Source organism: Acanthochromis polyacanthus, chromosome 8 (assembly GCF_021347895.1).
Source record: "Acanthochromis polyacanthus isolate Apoly-LR-REF ecotype Palm Island chromosome 8, KAUST_Apoly_ChrSc, whole genome shotgun sequence".
In the NCBI taxonomy this organism is placed as follows: domain Eukaryota; kingdom Metazoa; phylum Chordata; class Actinopteri; family Pomacentridae; genus Acanthochromis; species Acanthochromis polyacanthus.
In genome coordinates this window covers 11,380,909-11,407,147 of record NC_067120.1, presented here as the reverse complement: position 1 = coordinate 11,407,147, position 26,239 = coordinate 11,380,909, and the positions used below count along the sequence as shown (strand labels likewise).

The following is a 26,239-nucleotide window of genomic DNA, read 5'->3' as shown; positions in this document are numbered from 1 at the left end:
CTTCATGAAGCTCAAGGTTTTGCAAAGCTGTCATCAAAGCAGAGGGTGGCTACTTTGAGGAATCTAAATTTAAAAATATATATATTTAGAGTCATTTCACGTTTGTTTGTTTGTTTGCTATATAATTCCATATATCTTGCTTCATAGTTTTGGTGTCTTCAGTATATATCTACAATGTATAGAGTAGTAAAAATAAAGAAAAAAACATTGAATGAGAAGGTGTGTCCAACTTTTTGACTGTCAGTATGTATATATAATTTTAATGCTTGTTGTGCATAATTGAAAGATGTTTACATCACTCAGATGAAAACAATTAGGTTCAGACACCAGCTTGTGATAAGGAAGAAGACTGCACACAATTACAAATTTAATATCGCTGGTTCTACTGTATTGATAGATTGTGTTTTAAACTGTCTATGTTGAGTGTATGTTACAGAAGTGCAATGCTAAACCATTGTAGGACTCCTAATTAATTTCCCAACCCTCCAAAGGACCATCCAATGGAGGCCAATGTCTATTCTCACAAAGGTTACGAGTCACTGTATTGGATTGGGCTGCTTCATCCACAAAACGCACACATTTTACCAGCTATTTGGCTCTTGGCCACTGCTCATTTCAACCCTACAGTGAAATGACTTCGGAAGAGAGAAAAGCCGCAGAAACTCGAGCTGAACAGGTGTGCTTTTACTCTTGTCTTGTCTGTATAGGACATGGCAGAATGACAATATTCTGTCTACCATCCTTAGTGACACAAGACTCTGGAGCTCCCCTATAATTAACCCTGGCTGAGCTCCAGCCCAGGTAGTGCAGGAGAGAAGGCCCACTGACTGCCAGCATGTCTGGCAGACACCATCCATTCCCCAAAACCTGGAGATGATCCTGCACAGGAGACACTTTTGACACTCTCTACCGCATACACGGTGGACTCAGCAGAGCTTCAGCCAACAAACCCATCTGTGGAACTCATTATTAGATCACTGCTAAAGACTCAAACAAGACCCTCCACACGGAAACTGAATTCTGCAGATATTTTGAAGTTATCTCTACACAATACCACTATTCTATCTCCCTATTAAGATCCCATTTTTTCCTTTTCTATTGCTTATTCACATTTTTATATTGAAAGGAGTACAGCTCAATGCAATGGGACACCTTTGTGTCGGTCAGCTTGGCAAACCTGGTCGGCTGTTTACTTGGTTCATATGGTAATGAGTAATGCAAATAAGTGGCAGCAAAAGTATGCTCGTTGTACACACAGAAACACTGACATGTTAACTATATACAGCTTGCAGAGTTCCTACTATATGAAACTTAGAGTGTAGGAAAAATTTCCTCAGCATCCAGGGGTGCTGAGCATTATTGTGCATCAGCAATTCTGAAAGGGACCCATAAGAGCTCTAACATTCGAGGTATCATCTCAGTCGTTGTTGGATAAAGGGAATCCATAAGCCCCTCATTGTTTGCAGTTTGACCAGGTGCTTGGCACATAAAACCCCTACATTCATCTGCCAAAAACTGCTGGCTTGCATACAAGACTTCAAACATCTCTCTTGCTCACTGCTCTATAACCATTTTTTTCCCTCCAAGACACTGTGCTGCATGTGGAAACACAAACTAGTGATACTGAAATACTTCTTATCGAAAAGGGAAGAAGTGCAATCAGTATCTACACAAATTGTGGTTGTAGTTTAATGGTTCTATAGCAATAAAGCACTATCTTTATCTGTTTATCTGACTTTTGCCCCAGTCTGTTGCTACACAGTTTCAGGTAATAAAATGCACATTGTGATACATAAATCAAACTAATCAGACATGCCATAAAAACTCAAGAGAACCCGGCACAATGTAGTCATTTTTTAGATGAATATGAACCTGGGGTTAACCATGTTTCTTACAAAGACCAGAAATCAATTAATATTTAATTTTTCTGCAAATTAAATATTAAGAAAACAAGAGTGTTTTTATTAAATTAATTTGAGTGCGATTCAAGGTAACACTACATTAATGCTGCCACATCTTCTCACCTCTCTGGTTTTGGCTCCACTTTTCTTTAAAAATGATTGATTCATGAATGGATGACTGCACAGGTCTGGTGCGCAGTTCAGACTGTTTTTTATGCTGCTACCACAATCTGGTTTTAAACATCTTAAAATGTCTCTCGTGAAATATTTAATATATCCCATTTAATCAGAGTAGATGAGGTTAGTGTTTGAAATACAGGCAGTACACATCTACCTTATGAGGAGCATGAGCTTTAGTAGAATTCCTGTCAAATCACATCAGGTGTCATCACATTTACATGATTTGTTTTTCTTGAAACCCAAAGCTTCTCATCTAACATTTTCATTATCTTTTGTTGCTACTAGACTTGATAAATACAAAACACACTTGCAGTAATTTAACATCATTAAATTCTCAATTATGAGCTGTCACTTAATAATGGGCAGTGAGCACATTCACTGTTTTTTAAGTAAATAGGATCCAAATATGACACTAATTACTCCCGAGTCGAGCATCAGATAAACAGAAGCGACATCTTGGCATGCATATCCATGCTGCTGCACACTCACATTCAAGAGCGTCAAAGTTTTGATGTACTTCAGTCGCCCTGATATATCACATGTTTAAACAACCCGCTCTGGTTTCATCATGTGAATAATCTCATGGAAAAAAAATCCACCATATAAGAGTCCCATCCAGGATTCTACACTCACAGCTTGTCGTTTCAATTCCAGCCTACAAGATTCCACCAAAAATATCACAGCAATTGATTACTGGGAAGCAAAATGTTCATTTTTATCTATGCTGACCTTGCGCCTTCGTGATAATTTTGCATTTCATTTTAAATTCCCTTTTCTCATCTTTCTATCAAATTGGTGTTCAAAGGCACACAAAGGAAGGGACTCTCTGATTTGTTACTAAACCTTCAAAAGCCAGCAATGATGCTTGTTAAGCTTCAACATGTTCAGCGTATCCAGCTGGCAGACCATCATTACACAAAAAATCACTCTCACTGGCTTTCCAAAAGACTTCCTGATATTTAAATCGTCATATCTAAATAAAAATCGAGAAATATCAGACAACGTGAAATATAAAACATCATTAGGAGATACCAGATATGTCGGGGACTGCGTCTAGTTTCCTGCAAAGTTAGAACCTAATTTCATTTTCCATTAAATACAGAGCGGTGTAAATCATTTTACGGAATAGATGGTTGAACCTGGGCCGTCGTTGAGGGTCAAATAATATCCAAATGTATGACACAGGTTGAAACCACCCAGTGCTCGGCAAATCAGCTGGGCACAAAATACCCTTCTGTTCCCACTGTCACCTCCTGGTACCTTCACGCTTTGTGGATATATCTGGGAGGGGAGGGGGAGGCAGGGGAGAGCCAGAAACCAGGGGCTGAGGCCGAGGAGCCTGGATAAATTAGCCAAACCACTTAGGTGATTTCAACTAAAATTAGCAGTGCTGCCTGTGGGCTCCATCAATTCTGAACTTGCTCAAACTCTGACAAGCATGGGGGAACTTTTCCCCCCCGGCCCCGCTATCTAGGAGCCCCCTCTGTCTGGCTCTCTCTCTCTCTCTCTCCCCTCCTTACACCCTATCCTCTGCTTCCCCTCCACATTTTACTATAGAGAGCTCCAATTAGGGCTCTCAGCTACTTTGCATAATCGCTACAGAACATGATAAGCTATAACTTCTCTTTATTTCTTACCTCATTCATATCAGAGGCATCGGTGGCATTTCAATTTAGGAGTATTTTCCAGGGTGTTAAAAAAAATAATACAACTGAGACTTCCAGGGTTGATATAAAAAAGTATAAGCCCGATATTTTTTTTGGAAAGAACAAGCAAACAGTGATTCATTTTCAAGGTTCGCATCCAGCATCTAGCTCCATGGTCACAGGTTAACACACAACAATGTGTTAGCGAAGAAACTGCATGATCTGAATACAGCAAAATGCAATGAGCTAAAAATTTCAAAGGGCTCCATTTGGAAAGTTGTAATACAAATATTAGCAACAGAGCTACAGAGATCCCTCTTTTTTTTCTACCAGATATTGTACACAACTGATTTGGTACAGCAGAAAAATAAAATGAGAGAATAATGAAACCATTTGTTAGAATTATGTTCATACACATGCACGATGAGTAGACAATTTCCTTTATAATCTGATGACATATGTGCAACATTTATCTACACCTGGTTCCTCCTGGCACTGCCTTTTTTCCTCCTGGCCAAATTGCCAGTCTACCCAAACTGACAGGTGGCCACCCTGAAATGAAAAATTTGCAACACATTTTCTATTTAGTGAGTGTCAAATGTCTCTCTGGAAGCCATTTTCAAAGCACAGGAAAATCCCACACTGTATTAAAGCAAGAACGTTCTAAAAGTAACAGTGAATCCTGATTATTTCTGTCAGACAACAGGGGTAAAATCTCCTGTTTTGCCACACAAAAGCAGTACCCGTTCAGCCTGAAAAACCCCACGGTTGATCTGCGTTCACATATGTTGATGATGAAATCAACCACAAATTTTAAAGTGATTTTTATTGCGCAGTTAATTGCTCATTGTAGCTGAAGCTGCAGGGTGAACAGTCCCTTTCATTGCTAATCAGACAGTAACTCATCAGACAGCATGCACACTGAAACAGAGCGCAGGAGCATGAAAACCCAAACATACATGTACGCACACACACTCACGCAAAAATAAAATGACGCCATTTAAAATTATACTGCCATGACTCACTAAGACGTTCAGTCAGACATGTAAACATGCAGATAAACTGAGGACTGCTCGAGCCCACAGAGCAAAGGCAGATGAAGACAAAGACATTTCATAGGAGGAAAAAAAAAATGCTTGGCTCAACCAGCCATGCAGACTAAATTGACCTATTCCTTAATCGCTTTTAATGAAGACAATGTGAGCCCTGAGTGCCGCTGAGACCCCGAACACTGGCGCTGCCGGCGTGCACTGCTGCAAACTGTCTGCCACATAAACAAAGCTGAGCAGCTGATTTTTAATTTTAAATTGTGAATTTCAAATCATCACTCCCAGAGATTACCTTTCCCCCAGCAGACTTTCGCTAATTTGTCCAATTATTGGGAACAGTGTTCCAATTAAAATGTCATATCCAAATGAATTTAATTTGAGATGAAACTGCCTGTGACAACTGGTTGGTGAGAGATCTCTGACAATGGAAATGAATGAAGCAGTTATATTAACATCCATCCACTCATTTTAGACTCACACTTTTTCCTAATTAGGAGCTCATTCTTTTTTTTTTCTGATACCTTAAGATCAGGTTGAGAAATAAAATAAATGTCTATTGCTTCGTAAAAGTAAACTTGATTTATTGTTATGCCCTTATTAGTTTCATTAATGTAAAAAAAAAAAAACTACACAGGTCACTGTCTTGTCAGAGCAGCATACTTGGACTGGCTCTTGTCTAAAAATCATCCTAAAACCACTGTAACAAGGAGGTCAGATCAAATTAAAGCTATATAATCACAGTGCTGCAGCCAACTGTTTTTTTCTTGCCATTATGCAACAACTAACATCTGTTACCTCTTTGTAGACATTATGTGTGGCAGCTGCAAGAATATATGCCGAGTTACTAGCAGCTTTACATTAACACAAAACAGAGTAAGACAGAACAGTGCAGAGCATTTGAGCATTCAGTGACCAATTGGAACTTCACAAGGATAAATGTTCAAACACGCAAAGTGGACTTTTTCAACTTCCCCTGCGAAAAAACTTATTTGCTCACATGTAACATTAATTCACTTTCTGCTTCAACCTCCATTTTCTACTGGGCCAGCACTGGTAAAAATGTATGCAGACAAATGTTCTCATCTCTTTTGGGAATGTCTAGCGGAGGACATTTCAGTGGGAATATGCGAACATTCTTTATTCGGCATAACAGCTCCTGCAAACCTATTGTTTTGAGTTGACAAGGTGCTCCACGGAAGCATGTCAGCTCTTATATCAAATTCGCCATTCTGACCTCCGCCCCAGTTTCAAGTGGGGGAAAAAAGAGTGCACGTGAAGCAGAGTGGGAGAAGTTACAGAGAGGAGAGTTCCAAGGACGACTTCAACTTCCTAATAGAGTCTCCAGAAGCTGGAGACTGGTATGCCAGTGCAGAGAAGGGCAACAGGAACAACAGCTCCCTCTGGGGTGAAAAGACAGGGCAGTGGTCAAGGGTAAGCAACCAGATAACTGGCAGCTCTACTGAACCATCAACTACACAAATGAAACAAGAAGACAGTGCACCCAACTGTCACTTTTTCTATAAAATACCAGCCCACTCTTCACTTTTCGACCTGCAATTGGTTTCCTCTCTTTTTACTGTAGATAATTCTGTCATATTTCTAAAATATAGATGATAAACAGTCTACAAAAAGTATGCAATCAGTCAAGTTTGTCCAATTTCAAACCTAGTTGCTTCTTCCATGACTGCTGCTTTAGTCCTTTTTGAGCAGCAGGACAGTAAAAATGCCTTTTCTTAAATAAAACATGAACGAGAGGGACGCAATTGTTTCTGCTTCCTCTCATGACATCATAGTGTATCTTGGCAAGTCATTACATGAACAGATACACAATCAGACAATAAAGAGCCTTGCCAGCATTATAATGTTATGCAACCTTCCATGTGCGTCCTCGACCATATTCTAATGTCTATCACACTTTCTATACTCGCATGTTCACTTTACACAAAACTGCAGACGCACAACTCTTTATCAGAGGGGGCTACAAAACAGCAAAAAGACAAATCTCCTTTGTCTTTTGTTATTTCGAGCCTGACAAAGTGCTGAAAGTGACACTACTGCAACACTTTCTCCATATGCCTCCAGACATCATCAAAAGACTATTTTTACTTTTTATTGGTAAATCATCAACTTTTATTTGAAAGTAAAACAAATGACAGACGTTTCAGCCCCTTGGCGCACCATCATGTGGGCAGGACAGCAAAGCCTGGCAGCCTGACGAATGCCCAGCCAAGGCAAGCTGGAGGGAAGTAAAAGACAGTCCTCCTCAAACGGGCTCGTCAGCTTTCAAAGAAGCAGCCATTAGTGAGCGCTCATCAAGCGGAAGCAGGGGCCCGTCCATTCCCCCGGAGAAGCCAAGCAAGCGGCAGGCCACAATGCTTCTATGGGAGGAGGGAGGCGGAGGACTACAGAGATGAGCCCTGGACCCAGTGGTGTTTCCGAGCGGAGTCAAGCCGCACGTCCCAGGCACGCTCAATTCCCAGCCCAACTGTCACTGCTGGCACTCAATTCAGCCCCTTCAAGCTCATAATCTGTGCTCGTATGGCTGTTAAACACCACACACTCCGGTCCTTCACTCATTCCGTGCCACGGTATTGTTGTGTCTGCCGTCTTTCTATTATTGAGCCATTAAAGGATTTGGAAGGCGAACCATTTCCCAGCATATGGTATATTGATCAGCAACAAGACAATAAGATAGCAAGAGACAATAGATTGTTTGCATATTTCAGAAGTGATCATTTTCTTGTACCTGGAGTGATTCAATAAATGTCACAAATTATATATATATATTTATAGAGAGAGAGAGAGACAAACAGAGAGAGAGAGAGGGATACAGATATATAAAAAACAGATAATATATAGATATGTGCTGGTTCGTGGTTCATGCAGTGAGGAGCTGTGTGCAGTGCTATCACCAGGAACAGATGAGAGAGAGCGTCGGCTGCTTCTTACAAGTTGGAGGCAGAATCGCTGCATTAATCTCAGCGAACACAGTGGGGTCTAAGGTGGCACGGTGCCACGCCGGAGATTCCCACTTACGGCTATCTCTCCCGATGACAGAGCGATAATGTCACATGGGTCCAGGTGAGCGAAAAATGGCAGCCTGCTTGATGCTCAGCCGGCCGCTTTAATTGGCTAAAACAAAGTAATTTGAGAGCAGTATGGGGGGCACGAGAGGGTAAATGATGGGACAGAAGGTCATAGCTTCTCTTTTACTCTGCTGTGTGCCATCTACCAACACTCCCAGCATGCGCTACGGTTAATATTGAGATCTATTATACACTAGCCTTTCACCATCTGCTTGACACACCGAGAACCTGTGCTGCACACGTAGTTATTGAATTAAAAAAAAATGATAATATTTGTTTTGCTGCTCTGTATGTCTTTTTGCAGATGCAGCAGCATATTTTGAACCATGTGGTTTATAAGACGCTCAGATGCTCCTTGTGGTTTGCAAATTATAACAAAACGTGTAACAGCAACAAAGGAGCTTTTAGCAAAGTGCAAATAGAGGAGGCTTTTCTTTTAAAATAGCCTTGGTATCTAGGAAATATTGAAAAGGATTCTTCATAATTATCCCAGAGCCTCAAGTGATGTCTTCAAGTCGCATGCTTTGTCCGACTAAATGAAAAAGATATGTAGTTTTCAAAGTTAAATAAGAAACAGACAAAGGCTGTAAAAGGCCTTTGTGCTTCAACCGGTTAAGAAATTGTTGACTAACGACTAAAGAAAAAAAGATTTATTTTTTTGACATCACTACAATCTCCTTCAAATTCTGATGCAACAGGGCAGAAATGAAAAATTTTCACACCTCCTCACACTCCTACAAACAGTATTTTCTCATGTATTTCCACCTTTTTTATAGCATATTCCCTAGTTAATTATTACCAAGACTTCCAAAACTGTACAAATAAAAAGTGACAGAAACAACAGGTCACAACAAAAGGTGCTGTAGTGTCGACATTTTTCCAATATGCAGCACAACCACATGTGCAGACAGCATTTCATTAACACTTGTGTATCTGAGAGTAAGTGCACATTTGGGTTGCGTGTGCGTTCAAGCGTGCGTGTGCTGGCATTGAGATACATGATGCACCTGTGTTCAACAAATGACCCGCATGCCTGTTTGGGTTTTTTCCCCAGGTGCGTCTGATGCATGGATCATGTGGTGTGGCGTGCTCGGGGCCACGCTGGCTCAATCGTCCTGGGATCATCTCTGAATGTGGCCCTGAATTTGCATTGAGTGAAGGAACGGTTCACCTCCTCGGCACAGCCTTCGACGCATCTGCGGCGCAGGGGAGGAGTGTGCTAGACCAGCCCCCTGCAGGCAGAATCAGGTGTTATCTGTCTGACTGGGGACACCACCATCAATCTCTCCTGTCCACTTTCCTTTGCCCAGAATCAAATCAGCATAGTGTAGTACATCTGCGCTGACAACATGCAGACAAGATAAGCAATCGAGCGTGTCAAAATTTTGCCATGTTTGCCTGATGTGTGGAAGGAGTGGTGATAATGTATTTATCACTATATGCAACCGGTGCAGGCTTTTCAATTATCGAAGGATGTTGCGATTTCATTTAATTCCACAAGTTTTTCCTTTCTCATCAGTGCTCCATAACTGCAGCTACAGCGGCAAGTGACGGCTTTTCTGCACTGAAACAAAATGCACAGTAAAAACGAAATCCTCATTAACCAGTAGGTTTTGCTCTAAAGCAGGGGTGTCAAACATGCGGCCCTCCCAATGGTCCAATTTGGCCCGTGGGACGATTTTGTAAAGAGTAAAAATTACAGAGAAGACATGAACTGCAGATTGTAAATTGGTAAAACTATAAATTTGAAATAATTTATAGACAAGTTGCTTTGACCATAAAGTAAAATATTATAATGCTCATTGTTCGTTTGTGGCTTTGTGTCATATTTGTAATATTTTTTCTTGTTTTTGGTGGGTTTTTTTATCTTTTTCATCTGACTTTTTTCGTTTTGTTTTGTTGTTTTTGTCATTTTGTTTCTTGTTTTTGTTTTGTTGTTTTTGTCATTTTATTTCTCGTTTTTGTCGTTTTGTTTACTTTTTGTCATGCTTGTGTTTTTTTGGTCTTATTTTTCTCCTTTTGTGTTTCACTTTGTTTATTGTATCGTTTTGTTTTTTATTATTATTAATAATAATAATACATTTTGTTTATAAGCGCCTTTCAGAACACTCAAGGAAGCACAGATAAAACACATTCAGATATACAGTTTAAAACAAGAATTTTTTTTACATTTAAAAGAAGAAAATTCAGCAATTTTAAAACAACAGAAGGAGAAGGAGGAATGGAGGTCAAAGTGAGTAGGCTTGTTTGAACAGGTGGGTTTTGAGATTGGATTTGAAAATGTCCAGTGTGTTGATGTTTCTGTCTCGCTTGTGTCGTTTGTCCATTTTTTGTGCCTAATTTTTGGTCTATTTCCTGTTTTGTTTTGTGTCATTTGTCTCATTTTTTGTCGTTTTGTTCTGGTTGCTTTCACTTTGTGTCTCATTTCTGTAATATTTTGTCTTGTTTTTTTTGTTGCTTTTTTGTCTTTTGTTGTCCGACTGTTGTTGTTTTGATCATGACTAAATGGTTTGTGCCTTTGCAGCCACGGTAAATGATAAACTGAGGCATATTATTGCTGAAATTGAATTTATGTTTCTGAAGAAACTTCAGGTTGTTCATAATGTTTTGTTCAATAAATGTGAACATTTTAAAAACATACTTTTTTTTGCATGAAAATAAAGGGAAACTTTGGAGTTTTCATGAGTTATTATGCTGTAATTTTACTGGTCTGGCCCAATTAAAATCAAAGTGGACTGAATGTGGCTCCTGAACTACAGTAAGTTTGACACCCATGCTCTAAATAAAAAAAAACAAGTCCGAGTTCAATGTTCATCTTCCAGGTTTCTTACAAGCTTCGACGCTGAATGCAGCTATGAGTGACCGTCTCAAACACTTGGTCACATATAAAAACAACACTTACTGTAATTGGTTCAGCCCGAACTAAACCTCTTACACACTTATTTCCCATCTTCCAAAACACATTACCTCTGCTCCTCCTCAAGGTTCAGTTTTATGCCCCATCTTATTTTCCATTTACATGCTCCCACTTTTCATATCAACAGAAAACAAAATGTTTTGTCCTGCTGCTGTACGAACACAGAGATGTACGGAGGCCTTGAAGTGACTCAAAACACTCAGCGTGTTTTCCCTCAATATAAACTGTCCAGAACACAAATGGAATCAGTTACCTGTTTGAGGAATCAATTGATCTGATGAGTTGAACCATCTCTTTTTACCAACACGCTGAGGTCTGGCCCCAAGCTATTCTGCAGACCTTAAAGTCCTCTGAGCAAGCCTGCAGCCTCAGATTCTCCTTCTGGCTAGTGCAGATGTTCTGTATTTGAGACTAAAGATGACCATGTATTTAAGGCTTTGAACCTAAGGCTGACTTGTTTGAGGATCTTGTGCAGGAAAAATTCTTATCATCTGTTGAACCACTTGGAAAATAAATTGATCTCCCAAGTTTCCTGACTTTCTCTCCAAATGTTGCTCGAAAACACAGGATAAATGCTCCAAAGTCAAAATAACAAGAATAATTTCTTGTAATTAATCTGTAAGACAAGGCTTAGTGTGCTCTAGGCCACAAAGCAACAGGGAGTTTAAAAAATGGCGGAGGACTGGGAGAGTCTGAAAATCGACCAAAAGATGCAGAAGTGAACAGAAGGGGTAGAGGGAGGTGAAAAACCTCTGTTGACACCTGGTCAGTATGATAATCTGATCTGTGTATGATGGCTCAGAGTTTGAAAGGCACTTTGTCCAATTAGAAGTGTGCAGCAAATTTCCACCTGCCCCTGACAGAGATGAAGTGGCTCTTTCAGAAGACACTGTGGCACTGAGCCAGCGAAGGGAGCCCAAACACCGCAAGTGGAGCAAGCAGAAATTAATGAGCATCACAAGCCACACTTGTTTAACACAGAATGATATTGAATGAATATTCCCTCACATTGTTTCATATTATATTTCAACTACACAAACAAACTTAAAACCTCAAAAAGTGGTGAAACGTTATTGTTTCTTAAGGAAAAGTAAGCTAAATGAAAGTTTTGCGTCAACAGTTGTTCAAAAATCAGATATGTAAAAATTTTAAAGACTTTAATTTGTATTTGATTTGAACTTTCATACACCTAAACGCTTTCCTTAAAGTAGCTTTAACCCAAATAATTCTAAATCATGAACATTCAACAAAAAAAAACTTCAAAGTAAAAAAAACTCCAGTTTTTCACATTAACATAACTTGAAAGCGACCGAAATTGCTACGCTGTAGGAAAATCTCAAGTTCTAGATAAGTTCATAGTGCAGTGTGTTGGGATCGTGTGCACGATGTGCCACTACCAACCTCAACTAAAGGTTTTCATCTTCCTATTTCTGTATGTCTATTTCGGTCTGTCACATAAAAATAGGCTTTTAACAACCCAGCATGGCGTTAATTATTGCCTCTTAAGCACTGCATTACTAAAATAAAGCTGCAAATATTGATTGATCAGACAGATGATATTTGTCAGTGAATAAGGATTCGAGAATCATACATGGTGAAGAGTGACTCCGTCTTTCAATCACTGTCAGAAAGCAGCACGGCAGCATTGCTGCAATGATTGAGCCCCATCGTGCCACACTCTGTCTTAGTACGCCTCCTAAAGCAATCAATTCACAGACACACGCAAGAACCAAATATTCATTAGTGACATATTCATATTCAAAAGCTGCCTTTTGAAAGTAACAAAAGAGCAGAATTGTCTTTGACAGGCACGTTACAATGATTCTGTGACATACTGTGTGAGGCCTGAACAATTGTGATCATCTTCTATTATTTTACGAGCAAAGAGTTGTGTTCATTGCTGTTGTCGGCAAGATGAGGAAATTTGTATGTACAGCTAGTTTATTTATCAAAGATTATAGAGCCACAATTCATTTGGAACAGACAAAATCTTACAATATGAAATAAATACAAATGGCCTCTTTGATTTCACAAATATTCTACACTCAGATTTGCTTAATAGGACACAAAAATCTGTAAAACATCTGCGTTTCGACGGCACAATGACGAGTATAACAAGTGTCAATAAAAACCAAGCTACTAGTTTCGCACAGCAGGATTTGACATGATTAATACTTGTATCGTTTAACTACTCCAGTCGACTGGCCCTTAGTAACTGGTATAATAAAAAAAAGGGAGATGGGCTGCAATGTTAATAATTAGTTAGTTCTGCGCTCAAAAAAATTCTGTCCAACCTCACCAGATTTTAATCAAAGGCTGAAAATAGTAGCTGATTGTAATCGGCACTCAGAAGTCACCAGGGGTGTTTGAAGAGCCCGTCAAGCCTGCGAGTGGAGCTAATTCGATTAAGTGGTGGCAGTACCTGGAGGGGACGGATCTGTATCTCTCCCTTTTTTATTTATGAGATTAAGTTGCGCTTGTTATTCCAATATAAATAATCAAGCCAACAGAAATGACACTGATTTTCAAGTTGTTTTATCTCCCATGTCTCCAAAAGTTCTTTGTTTATTTCAGGTGACAAATAAACTTTGCGAAGTAATACTCCAGTACTGATGTAACGCAAACAACATGGGGAAGACAGAAACAAGGAAAATTGAAGTTTATATACTAGAAAAGGTTTTTCTTTTGCAAGTCTGTTTTTTTTATTTGGAAAATTCAGAGATTGATTTATGCAAATGAAAAGCAATAACTTCAGATGCAGTGAAATACTCACGCAGATATAAAGTGAAAACACACATTCTCCAGACTGATGTTTAGCGGTCCCTGTGACCACCCTCTCTACTCTACAGCATTCTATTGCATTTAATACACCCTGAGAATACATCAGAGCAGACATTGTTAAATTACATTATTACTCTAAGCAAAGCAGAGAGCACCAGATTATTTTTGCTTTATTACTGTCCATGGCTGCTTCACTTCATCTGAGCCAGACAGGCTACAATATGCAATAGATATTTCCATTTTATCTTATTCTGATGTTGTATTCGACCACTCAACAGAGTCCTTAATGCAGAGCTGCCGTGAGGGCCATTTAGCCTACAGAAGGCAAGATAAATAACAGTTAAGAGGCTCTTGAGGTGTGCTGCTTGAATAACATACTTTAGACTTTACAACGTTCCCTCTTCCTTTTATAAAGCGCACACACACACACACACACACGAACACATAACGTCTGGGAGAACCTTCACGGCTGCAAGATCAAGCTGATTATCAAGTGTTCAACACATGGCAGTGCTCTGAAGCCTGCAAGAAGAGGTTTTGTGGTTAAAAAAAAAAAAAAAAATCACTTTCTCTGAGTGTGCAGCAGTTTCAGGTTCACATGACTCGACACACAGGACATGAAACGGCATGACTGTATGTGTTTAGCATGATTTTTGCTCAAACAGAAACGAGTGATGGCTGGAAAGATACTTCAGGTCAAAGTTGTCGAGCAGCTTGGATTTTTCCATGCGAGAGGCTTACCTGCCTGCTCCTGAGCTTTCCACCGTCCACAATGGTGGAGAAGTGAAAGGCTTGGCGCAAGATGTGACATAAGAATTCCTCAGAGTGAGTCTTTAGACCCCTCTCACCACCTCTCTCCCTCCAGGCCTCTTCTAAGGGGCCCATTTCATATCAGAGAGGCACAGAGCAGCACAGAGCCAAGCAGCACAAGTACTTAGGTCACAGTGTACCACATTAAATTTAGACTCCTTTAACGCCCTCCAATAATGCATCTGGAGTATTTCCGGTCATAACTATTCAAATTTTTCTATCTAAGATACAAACTTCAGTAAATGGGCCATAGATCTGAGCTATCATTCACCTCTGGAGAGTTCGCATCAAATCTGGTGTCTGTCACCAGTTGAAATTTCCTCGCCAGCCCCAGTTAAGCCACTTGTGATTCAAACTTCAAAATAAACCGTCCCACAAGAGCAAAACTTTCCCGGTTGTGCTAGGTTAAGTTCAAAAACTAGTTTTAATTAATATTTCCTGTTCGAACTTGCACTGCAAAGCCTACAATGCACACCTAAAATGAATCCTAAAACTGATTTACAACTTGCGAAAAAGAAAACGCAGTTCCACCAGACCATCTGTGGTTTGCATTTTTGTGGCTGTGTTTCACTTAAAGCAGTAAGTTTGTCGAATCCTTTCAGCTTTTGTTCTGCATCTACAGCGTGTCTTGCAGCTGAGAAACAAACTGCTTTGTTTTATACCAGCACCAATTAACAACTTGTGCAATGGCTGCACTTCAAAAACAACAACCAAAAAAAATAAAAAAAATCCCCCACTGATTAAAAGCACATGAACATTGCTTGAACCTTGGTAAATTGAGTTTTCTGCATCACATTAAGCAAAATATAGATTCAGGAAATTGCACATGAATACAGATGTCAGTCACATGAAGTCTGAGGCTATTAGTGCTACGTGTTTATAGACAGAATCATGAGTCAAGTGCAGAAGCCTGGCAGTGGTATCCCCGCAAAGAGCTAGCAACATCCTGTCAGTGCATAAATTGCCAACAGCTAGCAATGTCCTGTCAGTGTGTAAATCTTCATTGACTGACGAGGACCAACAGTGTTCCTCGAGCAGTTTCCTACAGCAAAATCCACAGGAGCCCTTTCATGCAGCTTCCCTCACACAAAATGCAGCAAACAGCAGCTAATCATCACAGCTTATTGCAGTATTTGGAATCCCTCCATATGATGGATAAGAAAGACTGAATGTTACTACACTAAAAAAAAAAAAAAAAACTCTTAAACCCCTGCCAGTGCCCCTCAGAGACCACACTGCTGCAACAAACTAGTCAGCACCACCTTTGTCACCTGCTGTCTGATGATCAGAGTTCAAAACATCCTATTTTTTTTTCTATTTAAAGACAAAACCACTGTCAAATGCCTGATAAATGTGTTTGTGAGTGTGATTTTCTTGCAACGTTTGATATGTTTCCACACAAATCAGAATGTTTGGACAGGAATGACTTCATATCCCCACGAGTTAGTTTTATTAAAAGGCTTAACTTGAAACCTTTTTATACACACATGATGCGCCAGAGAAAGAATTTAATTATGAAATTGAAATGTCCAAAACACATGACCATATTTTTGGCAATTGACAATATATTTGCAAACCAGTCCAAAACAGGAGCAGCAGAAAAAAAGGAGACGAGGGATTTTTCAGTCGATTGGACCTGAAAAGTAATAAGCAACATGCAGCGAGCAGGACAATTTGATCCAAAACTATCTTTCATTATTTCATGCAACAAAGACGGAAAATATCACCTAAAATCAATGCAATGGTTCATTGTCATATTTATCTCAGTTACAAGTAATATAACAATTACTTTTCATAAATTTGAGCAGAAAATATATCTTCAAAGCCAAAAATGTATATTATCCACACACTGCAACAAACAGAAAGCTGTGGACCTCATTCAATAATAAGAATGTTTGGCTTTAAGCAAAGCTTTTGGTTGTTTTAGTTATTTTAATCATGAAATCTAGACTTTAATCCTCTACAGTTTTAAATGTATCACATTTTGCATCTCTAAGAGCAATATTTTATATCATACTGGTTCAGACTTGGACTTTTCCCACATCTCTTGGAATATGAAGCAGATCCAAGGTTGTTACCAGATGAAATAGTTTCAGAATATGGAGTCGCGTTAGCAAACACTGTGTAATGCAACTGCATCTGTTGCATTTTTCTTGGACACGCATTCAGCATGTTGCGCGTTGTGTTTAAGTTGCTGAAACAAATCAGTCGTGGATCCCTTCAGTATGACAACTTTTCTCGCAGTATTTGCACGTAGCTTTGGTCTGTTCTGCATCATGTTTATCGAAGCCGAAGTGAGCTTCCACACCTAGCATGGCTTCTTTTTGGCTCTCCTTTGTGTGCACTCATGACTCTTTCTGTTTCTGCAACATTCGGATGACCTTTGCTGACCTTGTTGTCCCTTGTTGTTGAGTTTAGCCGCATAAAACTGCTAGCTGCTAGAGGGAGTACGCCGTGTGTGTGAGGATGTACGTGAACATGAATATCGCAAGCTAGCTGTAGGTATAGATCGACCAACATGGTTTTGTCAGGGTCATTACTGATGCTGATTATTAGCAATCGAGTAGATCAATATATATTTGGAGCTGATGTGCATTTGTAGTACAAATTAAATCTTAGAGTCAAACTTTAAACTAACAACAACAACAACAACAGGATTTAATTGAAATGCAATGAAATTATATACTTATGTTTTACACTGTACTTATGTCAGATCCAAAGAGCTTTTTAAAATGCATCATTCAGTATTGATAAGGGATTACTTGGGATACATAGCCAATCAGATCTAAAGTGGCACATTTCTTAAATCAATTGATTTAATCAGGAAACAATTTAAAAAAATAACAAACAAACAAAAAACAGCATGACTAAAAATCCAAAAAATACTAAATATCAGATTTGATAATTATCCAGACCAATATTGACCTCCAGCAGTCAGGAAGTCACAATACTTCAGTACCAAGACAATGTCAAAATTCTACAAATCTGACAGTGCCTGCTATTTCTAAGGTAAAAAAAAAAAAAAAAAAGCTTCCTGAAGTTACACAGATGCCTCTGGTACTGGAGATCCTGGACAGTAATGACAACATGTGGATTGTGTGACAGTTCTACTGCAATTTGTGGAAAGAAAACACAACAGGAGTCGTGTATGTGGTTAGTCTGCGACATTCTGAGGCAGACGATGAGAGACAAGTGATAAATGACCAAAATCCTGAATATTACCAGTATCACAGCACATCTGAAACGAAGGTATAAACACTGCAGACTGATCAAATGGCCTCTGAACCATACAAAGAAGAATAATATAACATCAAATGCTGGTATCAAACACAGTGTTCGTAGGCCAACATTATCTTGTTCAGGCTAACAAAGCAATAGCTCAGAAAAGTGTGTGTATGAGTACATGTGTTAAGTTCGCATACTGTGCACGCAGCGGCTTTTTAAAGTAAGAATTTGTGTCTTTTTTAAATTGATTTTTTTTAAATCACATTCAACATTGAGAATTGTCCCTAACTTGTCTGTTGTTAAAAAGCCAATTTTCCATTCATTGTGGAACTTATATGAGCAGAGGCTGATTGCCCGCGTGAAAAAAAATAGTTTATGTAACATCTTAGCTTAAGGACAGTCACAAAGTCATAATGATCATTCATTTACTTATTCTCTCTCCCTAATTTCATACACTTTTTACTCGTTATATTGAAATGGCAGCATGAAGGGCAGAGCTTCACACCTGACCTGACAAAATCTCATTCAGTTTTCATTACTGGAGTTATGCAGACACACACTGGTAAACTCCTTAGGTAAGCATGCTGCCACTAAAATACTGTTTAACCTTTGAGACTTTGAAGAACAGAGGACCTTTTTTCCACAAACAATGGTGCCAAAGTCTAAACTAGGAGCAGATGTCACAGTCTATGCAACAGCTCACTGCACAGCTGAAGAAATACTGAAGAACCAGACTGATTGTTAACATTTAACAATGTTAAACACCTGACAGGTACCAATAAAAGAGTTGTGATATTATTGCCTCACCCACATTTTACAGCGGAAAACGCAAGAGGACTGAAACTCAATATTATGTTACATGCAGCCAACCAGAAAAACCGAGACACATAATGGAGTTCCTCTCCCAGATCTGTCCGAGCTGAAGGCTCAGCTATAAGCCTATACCTGTATCTTCCTGCTCTCCAGCGGGCACATAGCCCTAATTCATTGAATTTGAGAATGCCACAGCCACAATAATGCTGCTGTCCACTTCAGTGGCGTGCAAACCCCATGCCAGCTCCTGACTTTCTGAGATTTTGTGTAAAAAATAAAACAAATCTGCGTCCCTGCACCTCATCCATCTTGTGCTAAAAAATGCTGCCACCTTAGCAGAGAGGTCTATTTCGCCTCCCAAAAATAAAACAGCTGGATATGCGTTCATTAAGGAACTCTGAATATTTTCATACTGTGACTTTTTAACTTTCTTTTGTCTGTTAAACTGCAGCGTCAGGTGGGACAACTATTATAGAAAAACATAAAACTGCTTTTTTAAATTTATTTTAAGAAAAGAAAAATGTAAATGCTGTCACATAATAGAAACAGAGCTGGCTTTTAATCTGTAAAAACATACAAGATTTAATCTAGATACAGCACTAAGGCAAACTAATAAGCAGGATGCAATGCAACATGCTCCACTGCAGTCACACTTCACCTAATGACAGCTTTCACATTTTTAAAACCAAAATGATATTATTTGCTCTTCATGAGTAGCCTCTTTATCCTTAACGAGAGAAAACAATATTCAGGCGACTCTCTGTCAAATAAAATGACAACAACGAGCAACCAGTGTATGAAGACAAGCCTGGTAATATTACACTACTAAGACACACATCTTCAACATTCAAAGAAAGTCCTGTTAAACGAGGATTCAGACACCAGGATTCCTATCGGATCTGTGGCTCCGCAGCCTCCCCTGTGCACTTGTGAGGTTTCAAACCTCTGCAGAGACCATCACCTTACATAACTAAGCTATTAATATTGATTGTTTCCAAATTTGCGAACCGAGAGATCTTGCAATATGAAAATAACACCCTTTCTTCTTTCCAGTAATGATATCCACAGCCCCTTCAAGGCCTGTTCTCTGACCCATTCAAGTCTTGCAGCGGCGCTTCTGCTGAAGTAAGCCCTTTCTACTTAAAAGGTATTAGCACTCAGGGTTAAAACAGTAAACGCTCTGCATGCAGGATAAGAAATGTGCATCCTCAGAAAGTCTAATACAGCTGCTGTGAAGAGGGAGACCGTGCTTAAGCAAGTGTCTGCCGCCTCTCAGATGTTGGTTTCTGCGGCTGGCCTGAAAAGCCAGATTCGGAGGGTAGAGCTGTAATCCGAAAAAAATGTCTTACAAGTCTGTAACACTACCCGCGTTTTATTGTTTTATTTATTCAAGCAACCCTGCGCTCCAGTGTGCCGGCGCAGTAACCGAGTGCAGTTCTCTTCTTAGCAGAACGTGTACATTTTACATGATCACTTTATTAAATAAAGCAATTAGGCCATCTTTTCTTTATGAAAGCGGCCTTTTCTTCTGCTCTGTTGTGCGATGAACGCTATGAATATTTCTACATTATTACATTTGCTTGGCTAAGTGCAAAATGTTGTAAATGGACTCAGGGATTTTTACAAGTCTATAGATTGGATGGGAGACCACAACAGATTGAGGTTATGGTGTGTAACGCTGAATTAATGCTTTTTGTAACCACACGTTTGGACTATGGAATACACAAGGCGACAGGCTATATTACACAATAAAACTGGACTTCCAGAGTTTAACATGAGACAATAAATTCATTTAGGATCCATTATCAGACTTATAAGTTTTTATAAAGTTCTCAAAACTTTTCTAAAAGAACGTCAATGCTAACAACCACCCTTAGTCTTTGAAAAGAAGCCAAAATAAACTTTCTGTGCACAGACACTCCTCCAAAAGTGCAAAGATTGCCCCACTGAAAACATTTTTTTTTCACCCATTCAGCATTACATAACAGAGCAAAGGCGTTCTTTTTCCTGTCTTTCTCTTTCCCAGACGCACTTTAATCCTGTGCATAAAAGGGTGGGGTGAATATGGGTCAGCAGGTTAGGAGTGTCTCAAAGTCAGACTTGTGAAAAAAGAAATCAATCCACGAAGCCTCCCAACTACCTGTCTTTGCTCCGCTATTACATAAGCGCTCAGTCTGTGCCAGCCCACAAAGTCACAGAGTTTCCCTTCAGTTTGTGTATCTAGAAGTATCCTCTCAAGTGCAGGGTGTACGTGTTTTTTAAATATTATCATTAACAAGCCGAACAAACATATTGATTATAAAGAGTGCCTGAACTGTTTGGTAAATCGAAATGAAAGATCTGCGGTGGTGATTTCTGCTCTCAGTTGCGCGCCTCTGTTTATGGCTAAACCTGTTACATAACCAGCTTACATTCCACATTCACCATATCACACTCTAAATATACCCTTGCGCGCAGGAAGCGTGTGCGCACCGACACAAAAACACCACCGTTCAAAGAATTAATTGTCGCCTCCGCTCGCCTCCGTGCCGCGAATCCAACCGCCGAACTCTTGCTCGTAAAGAATCGGCAGAGAAATCACTATTTCTTTTGAACTTGGGTGAGCCCGGTTAGCCTGTTCTGGAGGCAGCCGAGAGGGGGTGTGGTTAAATACTGTCTTGTACTGTACAACATGGACGGGACGTGATGGATAAATCATGTATATATATTTTTTTAAACATAACTCGTCTTTACGCAGCGTTGCGCACAGACTTCAGAGGGGCTAATTGACAATGTAGGATGGTTTAGTTTCTAATCATGTGTGTCTGAAGGGGTTTAACACGCAAAAAAAGGCGTGCAGTGCCTTCATGCTTGCAACAGTGTTTGCTGGCACTAAACAAATTCCAGCTGCTGGGGCGTCTTTTCCACACAGGAATAGCCGAAACAAAAAAATCAGTGAGCTTGGAGATGTATAAAAAAATAAAATATAAAAAAAACCCAGGCAGACGGCGCTGTGTGCTGAATGAGGCATCAGTGGAGGACACGTCCCTACAAAGGAGACTGATCGATAAACTAACCCACAGTTCCCCCAAAGTTCACTTTCGACACTTGGGCAAAAATATCGCGTTTGAGCGAGCAGGTTGGCCCGCTTTGGCACGAAGAGACGGTGCCGCCGCTCGTTTCCAGAGTTCCTGGATAATTGATTAATCTTGCAGTCGGAGTAAATGTGACATCTGTGACCGTATCACCCCCTATGATTTGAGCTGTCAGTAGAGCCTGAAACACCAGCAACACACCACCGAAGCACTAATTACCAGAGCAAACGCCGCGGTGCTACTACATTTTACCCCCAAAAAACCTGTGTCTCCGTGGCTGCGTGAATTTGTGTGCAGTTATTTTTTTTAACCGGGGACGCGATTTTAATTCATTTGGAAGTTTGATTAAAAATTCCTCGATCGGTCTCTATACGCCGTCCAGTATGAAAACAAGAGGGGGGATCTGCGGTCCGCTTACCTCTGTTGGTGCTGGAACAGGTCTGCCTTCGAACCGGGGCTGGATGGTCCGCTTTCCGGAGCGTCTCCAGGTTTACCGGGGTTTCCCTGACCGGGGTAGCCGGCTCCGAGGCGCTGTTGCCCGGGTCGCTCGCTGGATCTGGAGGGGACTCCATGTTGAATTTCAGATTTGCTGCTCAACTACCGCTAGTACTTTAAACTAATTCTGTGCGATCTGTGAGCTCCGACACTACGTCTTGCTATCTAATTTAGACTAGAAGTAAGAAATGAGAAATGCGAGTGTGTCTGGAGGTGGGTGTGTAGGTTTGATTGTCCACTAGCAGCGCTAGTGAGAGCTCCAGTCATGCAAACTGAAAAGGGAGAGGTTGTCAATAGCCGAAGAATAGATGTAGGCCTGAAAGTAATCCATGCTGATCGACCCTGCGCAGTTTTCTGGTGAAATTGCAATATTTTAGCGCAACCTCGCCGTTTTTAAGCAGTTTTGCACACCTTTGCGCACAAGTAAGGCCGTTTGCAATAAAACCAAGGCTGGATTTCTGCTAAATTTGAAACAAAAAACTATCCACATTGATTCAAATACATAATCTCGCCATGCATTTGCATTAATACATGTTCCAAATCATTTATGAAGCTGTTAAACTGAACATATTCAATATTATTCGTGGAAACAACGCTTTTTGGGGTTGTTATTGTGCTTTAATCACAAACTGAAAAGCTCTGCCAGTTAAATATGAGCACTTTTACCCTCAACGCCACATTTTTCATTAATAATTTCATCACCAATAATGTCTGTTAGGAAATTCATCCAAACGCAGCAGAGCTAACCAATTCACTGCACATTCCTTCACTGTGAAAGCCTTTCCTGGCTCCAAGCATGCAGCAGTGTGCCTAAAACTACTCAATATTAATGTCCAAGAACTCAAACAGGGTTACTCAGAGTCCTCTTCATTATTTTCATCAACATCACCACCATTAACATCATCATCATCACCATGATCTCCTCCACCACCATCCTGTGGGAGGAGCGGACTGCATCTCTGAGTAGTCTGATCGGGCTGATGAAAGGACTCTTCCCTTTTACTCGCACAGTAACCTGCGTGTCTCCGCTCTGCCTGATAAAAGGCTGGATTGACAGCAGTTTGGGAGAGAATACGCTTTTTTCACGTACGGTGTCGGTGTACAGCTGGCATCAAACGTCACTCCGGCAACCGGCATCCGTGCTCCGCTTGTTGCGCAGAAATGACAAACAGCATGCTTTCTGCATGTGATCAGCGGGCAAAGCAGCGAGACGGAACCCCGCCTCTTCAAAGTGGTGCACGTGGACTTTGACATGGTCCTGCCCTCTGAGCACACAGACAGACTGATCCCAGACAAGCCAGCCACAGAGAGGGCTCTAGCAGAAGTTTCATGTCTTTAAGCACAACAGTAAATCTGTGAGATTTCTGTTTGCACCTTAACATCCGTAATCCAGGCCTTTCTCTAACAACTACCTTCATAAAAATCACCAGCTTCAGTGCCTGTGATTACCTTTCTTTTCAAGAGTCAGCATGCTCAGAGCTCACTTCGTAAATAAGTAATCAGATTTTATTCTGTATAGCCATCTTAGAATAATTTTGCTCCACAATAGCCTCACTAAGGGGTGTTAAAGCTCTGCCGTTTTTTAAAGGCCAAAGCAGTACACATAAACAACACTACTACTATGATTTGGCAGAAATTAGAGTCCCATGTTGCAGATGCATTCACACTTGGCTAAAAAATTAAAATAAAATAACATCGTAAAGCTGATGTTACGCAACGTTATGTGTTTGTTATTTATTTAGCAGCATAAATAGGTTTCTCTATGCCATACAGTGGCAGATTTCTGTTAAACTGAGTTGACAAAGTGAAAATATAGCATCAAAAGCAGATTTTGTTTGTAGGATATATGAACATTGCATCTGTAGTTGACATATAGGTGACTTGGATAAATAAACACCACATTTACTCGAGTTGTACTCCTGGTGAAGTATCCTGTGTTCAGGTCTGGGTCGTGTTTAATGCTGCATCTTTCTTAATGTTACTCACCATCTCTTTGTTTCCACCTCTTCAGTCACAGTTCAGCTGTCGCTATGATAAAGGCAAACATTAAAAATAAACCTTTTTAAAAAGATAGTTAAATGTTAAGCTGCACAGTGGCTTGGTTCTTAGCACTTTCATCTTGCAGCTGGAAGATCCCTGGTTTGCATCCCGGCCTTCCTGGGATCTTTCTGCATGGAGTTTGCATGTTCTCCCTGTGCATGCGTGGGTTTTCTCCGGCTGCTCCAGCTTCCTCCCACAGTCCAAAAGCATGCTCAGGTTAATCGGTGACTCTGAACTGTCTTTAGGTGTGAATGTGAGTGTTTGTCTCTATATGTAGCCCTGCAATAGACTGGCAACCTGTCCAAGGTGTCCCCTGACTTCGCCCTAAGTCAGCTGGGATAGACTTCAGCCTTCCTGTTACTATAATGAGAATTAAGTGGTGTGTAGATAGTAGATGGATGGATGGTCAAATGTTTCATTAGTCCAGTAACACAATTTACTGTAAGGTCAATAGTAGCAAACAAGGCCCTGAAACTAAATGCAAGAGAAGCACAGCCAGTATGCTTTACACTGTTACTGTCTTGCAATTCAACAAAATTAAGTGAGTTATTTATTCCATATAAAAGTCCAGAACATAAACCCATTCAGTTTTTAAAAAGGTTTTGACAAATTACATGTAGTGGCTCTGTCAAAACGAATCAGTGTTTCTTTTCTTTTTCCCCACTGCTGCCCTTCTACATGTAGCTCACCAACAAGAGTATGATATAACTTTTGGAGTTGTGTCTGCTGAAGACTGACTTTTTGACAGCAAGCCAGAAGGAATCTCTCACTGCCAAGCGAAGAGGCCAAGTTCCATTCCTTCTGCTCAGCTCCAGCTCCTCCAAATTTCCCTGACCTTCTGACCCACTGTAATTTCACCGCGTGAACCCTACACTCACATTCCACGCCTGTTGCATGTCGCAGGACTGAAGCTGAGAAACTTGAAGTTGAAACGTAAACACACTTACAATTTTACCTGTGAAAAACACACACATAAGTGCACGACTGCATAATTTATAAGCACATGCACACCCAACACTGCCCCCCCCCCCCCGCGCGACCCTAGTGAGGGAAAAATACTGCAAGAAAAAATATTTAATTTTGCACCAAAATAACACAGATTCACCGCAAACACACAAACAAAAGCAACATAAACACACACTGAGACCAACACACTGCCCTGTGTTTAAGCCGAGGGATGCAAGGACAAGTTTGATGTTGCCGCTTTAATTTTTGAGTTAAAATGAATTATGCTGCTGTCACATTGTTGAGCAGGGGGAAGGATGTGGCGCATGTGAAGCGAGTAGAGTAAGCATGCCTGCCGTGATCAGATGATTGATTAAGCTGACACTGGCTCAGGGGTGCAACACCGCTCTATTTTTCTCCCTCATTATGTAAGGCTATATTTCAAATCAGGAGTGCACTGGAGGAAGACACCAGAGACACGAGACAGGACACCCTTCAAATAAAAAGTTTATCAGACAACAGCCAAGGAGACTGATGAGTTTCCCCTCTAATCTTGTCTTCGGAGTCGCGATGGAAAAGAAGAAAAAATGTGTTTGTCAAACGACGGGGTGATCATTAGACAAAGAAACCCCGAAAACTAGAGAACGAAATTTGACCAGTTTGGCCGGAAGCACAGCATTCACAATCTGATATTGTTCATTATAGTAACTTGTTTAACATTAAACTCACTGGCAGACAAAGTGCAGGAGGTTACATGTCGGCTATGACTGCATTTTTTCTGGTTTATTAATTTTCTTCAGAGAAAGCTAAGCTCAGTGGTGTTTACAGAAAAGTAATAGATTCAAATAAATGCAAAAAACAGCTCAGAATTTAAAACAGAACACTATGAAATGAATGTCTAAATGTGGCTTTCCTCCTTAGACTGCACTGGTTGTGTGTCTAAACAACAGGAATAAAATAAAATTGTCAGAGAGACTCTTTTTTTTCTCTACATGTGGACGTGGTGACATGTCTTTCTTGCCTTACAAATCGGACATCAGAACCAGAGCCCAGCAAACACAAAGTTCTGTGCATGCTCATGCAATGCAGAGTGCCAGAGTGTAATGAAAGAGATATATTAATGGCCTTTCACTTATTCATGTGTCGGAAATGAAGAGGCACAGTCACATTTTGAAACGGTTGACAGAATAAAGAGACAACATTGGGGAAATGATTGTATTTATGATTTCAGTCTGACAGATGAAGGTATCAAGAGAGAGACTGAGTGACACATTTTT

At 40.2% G+C, this 26,239-nt stretch overlaps 1 protein-coding gene across 1 annotated transcript in view; it reads right to left on the bottom strand.

The window, feature by feature from the left end:
• Positions 1–22,241, bottom strand: part of roraa (RAR-related orphan receptor A, paralog a) — a 181,515-nt gene extending 159,274 nt beyond the window's left edge. The window contains exon 1 of the mRNA XM_022190684.2: positions 21,901–22,241. Coding sequence (XP_022046376.1) covers positions 21,901–22,054 — 154 coding nt within the window. The 5' untranslated portion in view covers positions 22,055–22,241. The remainder of the gene's footprint in view (positions 1–21,900) is intronic.
• Positions 22,242–26,239: the final 3,998 nt, after the last annotated feature.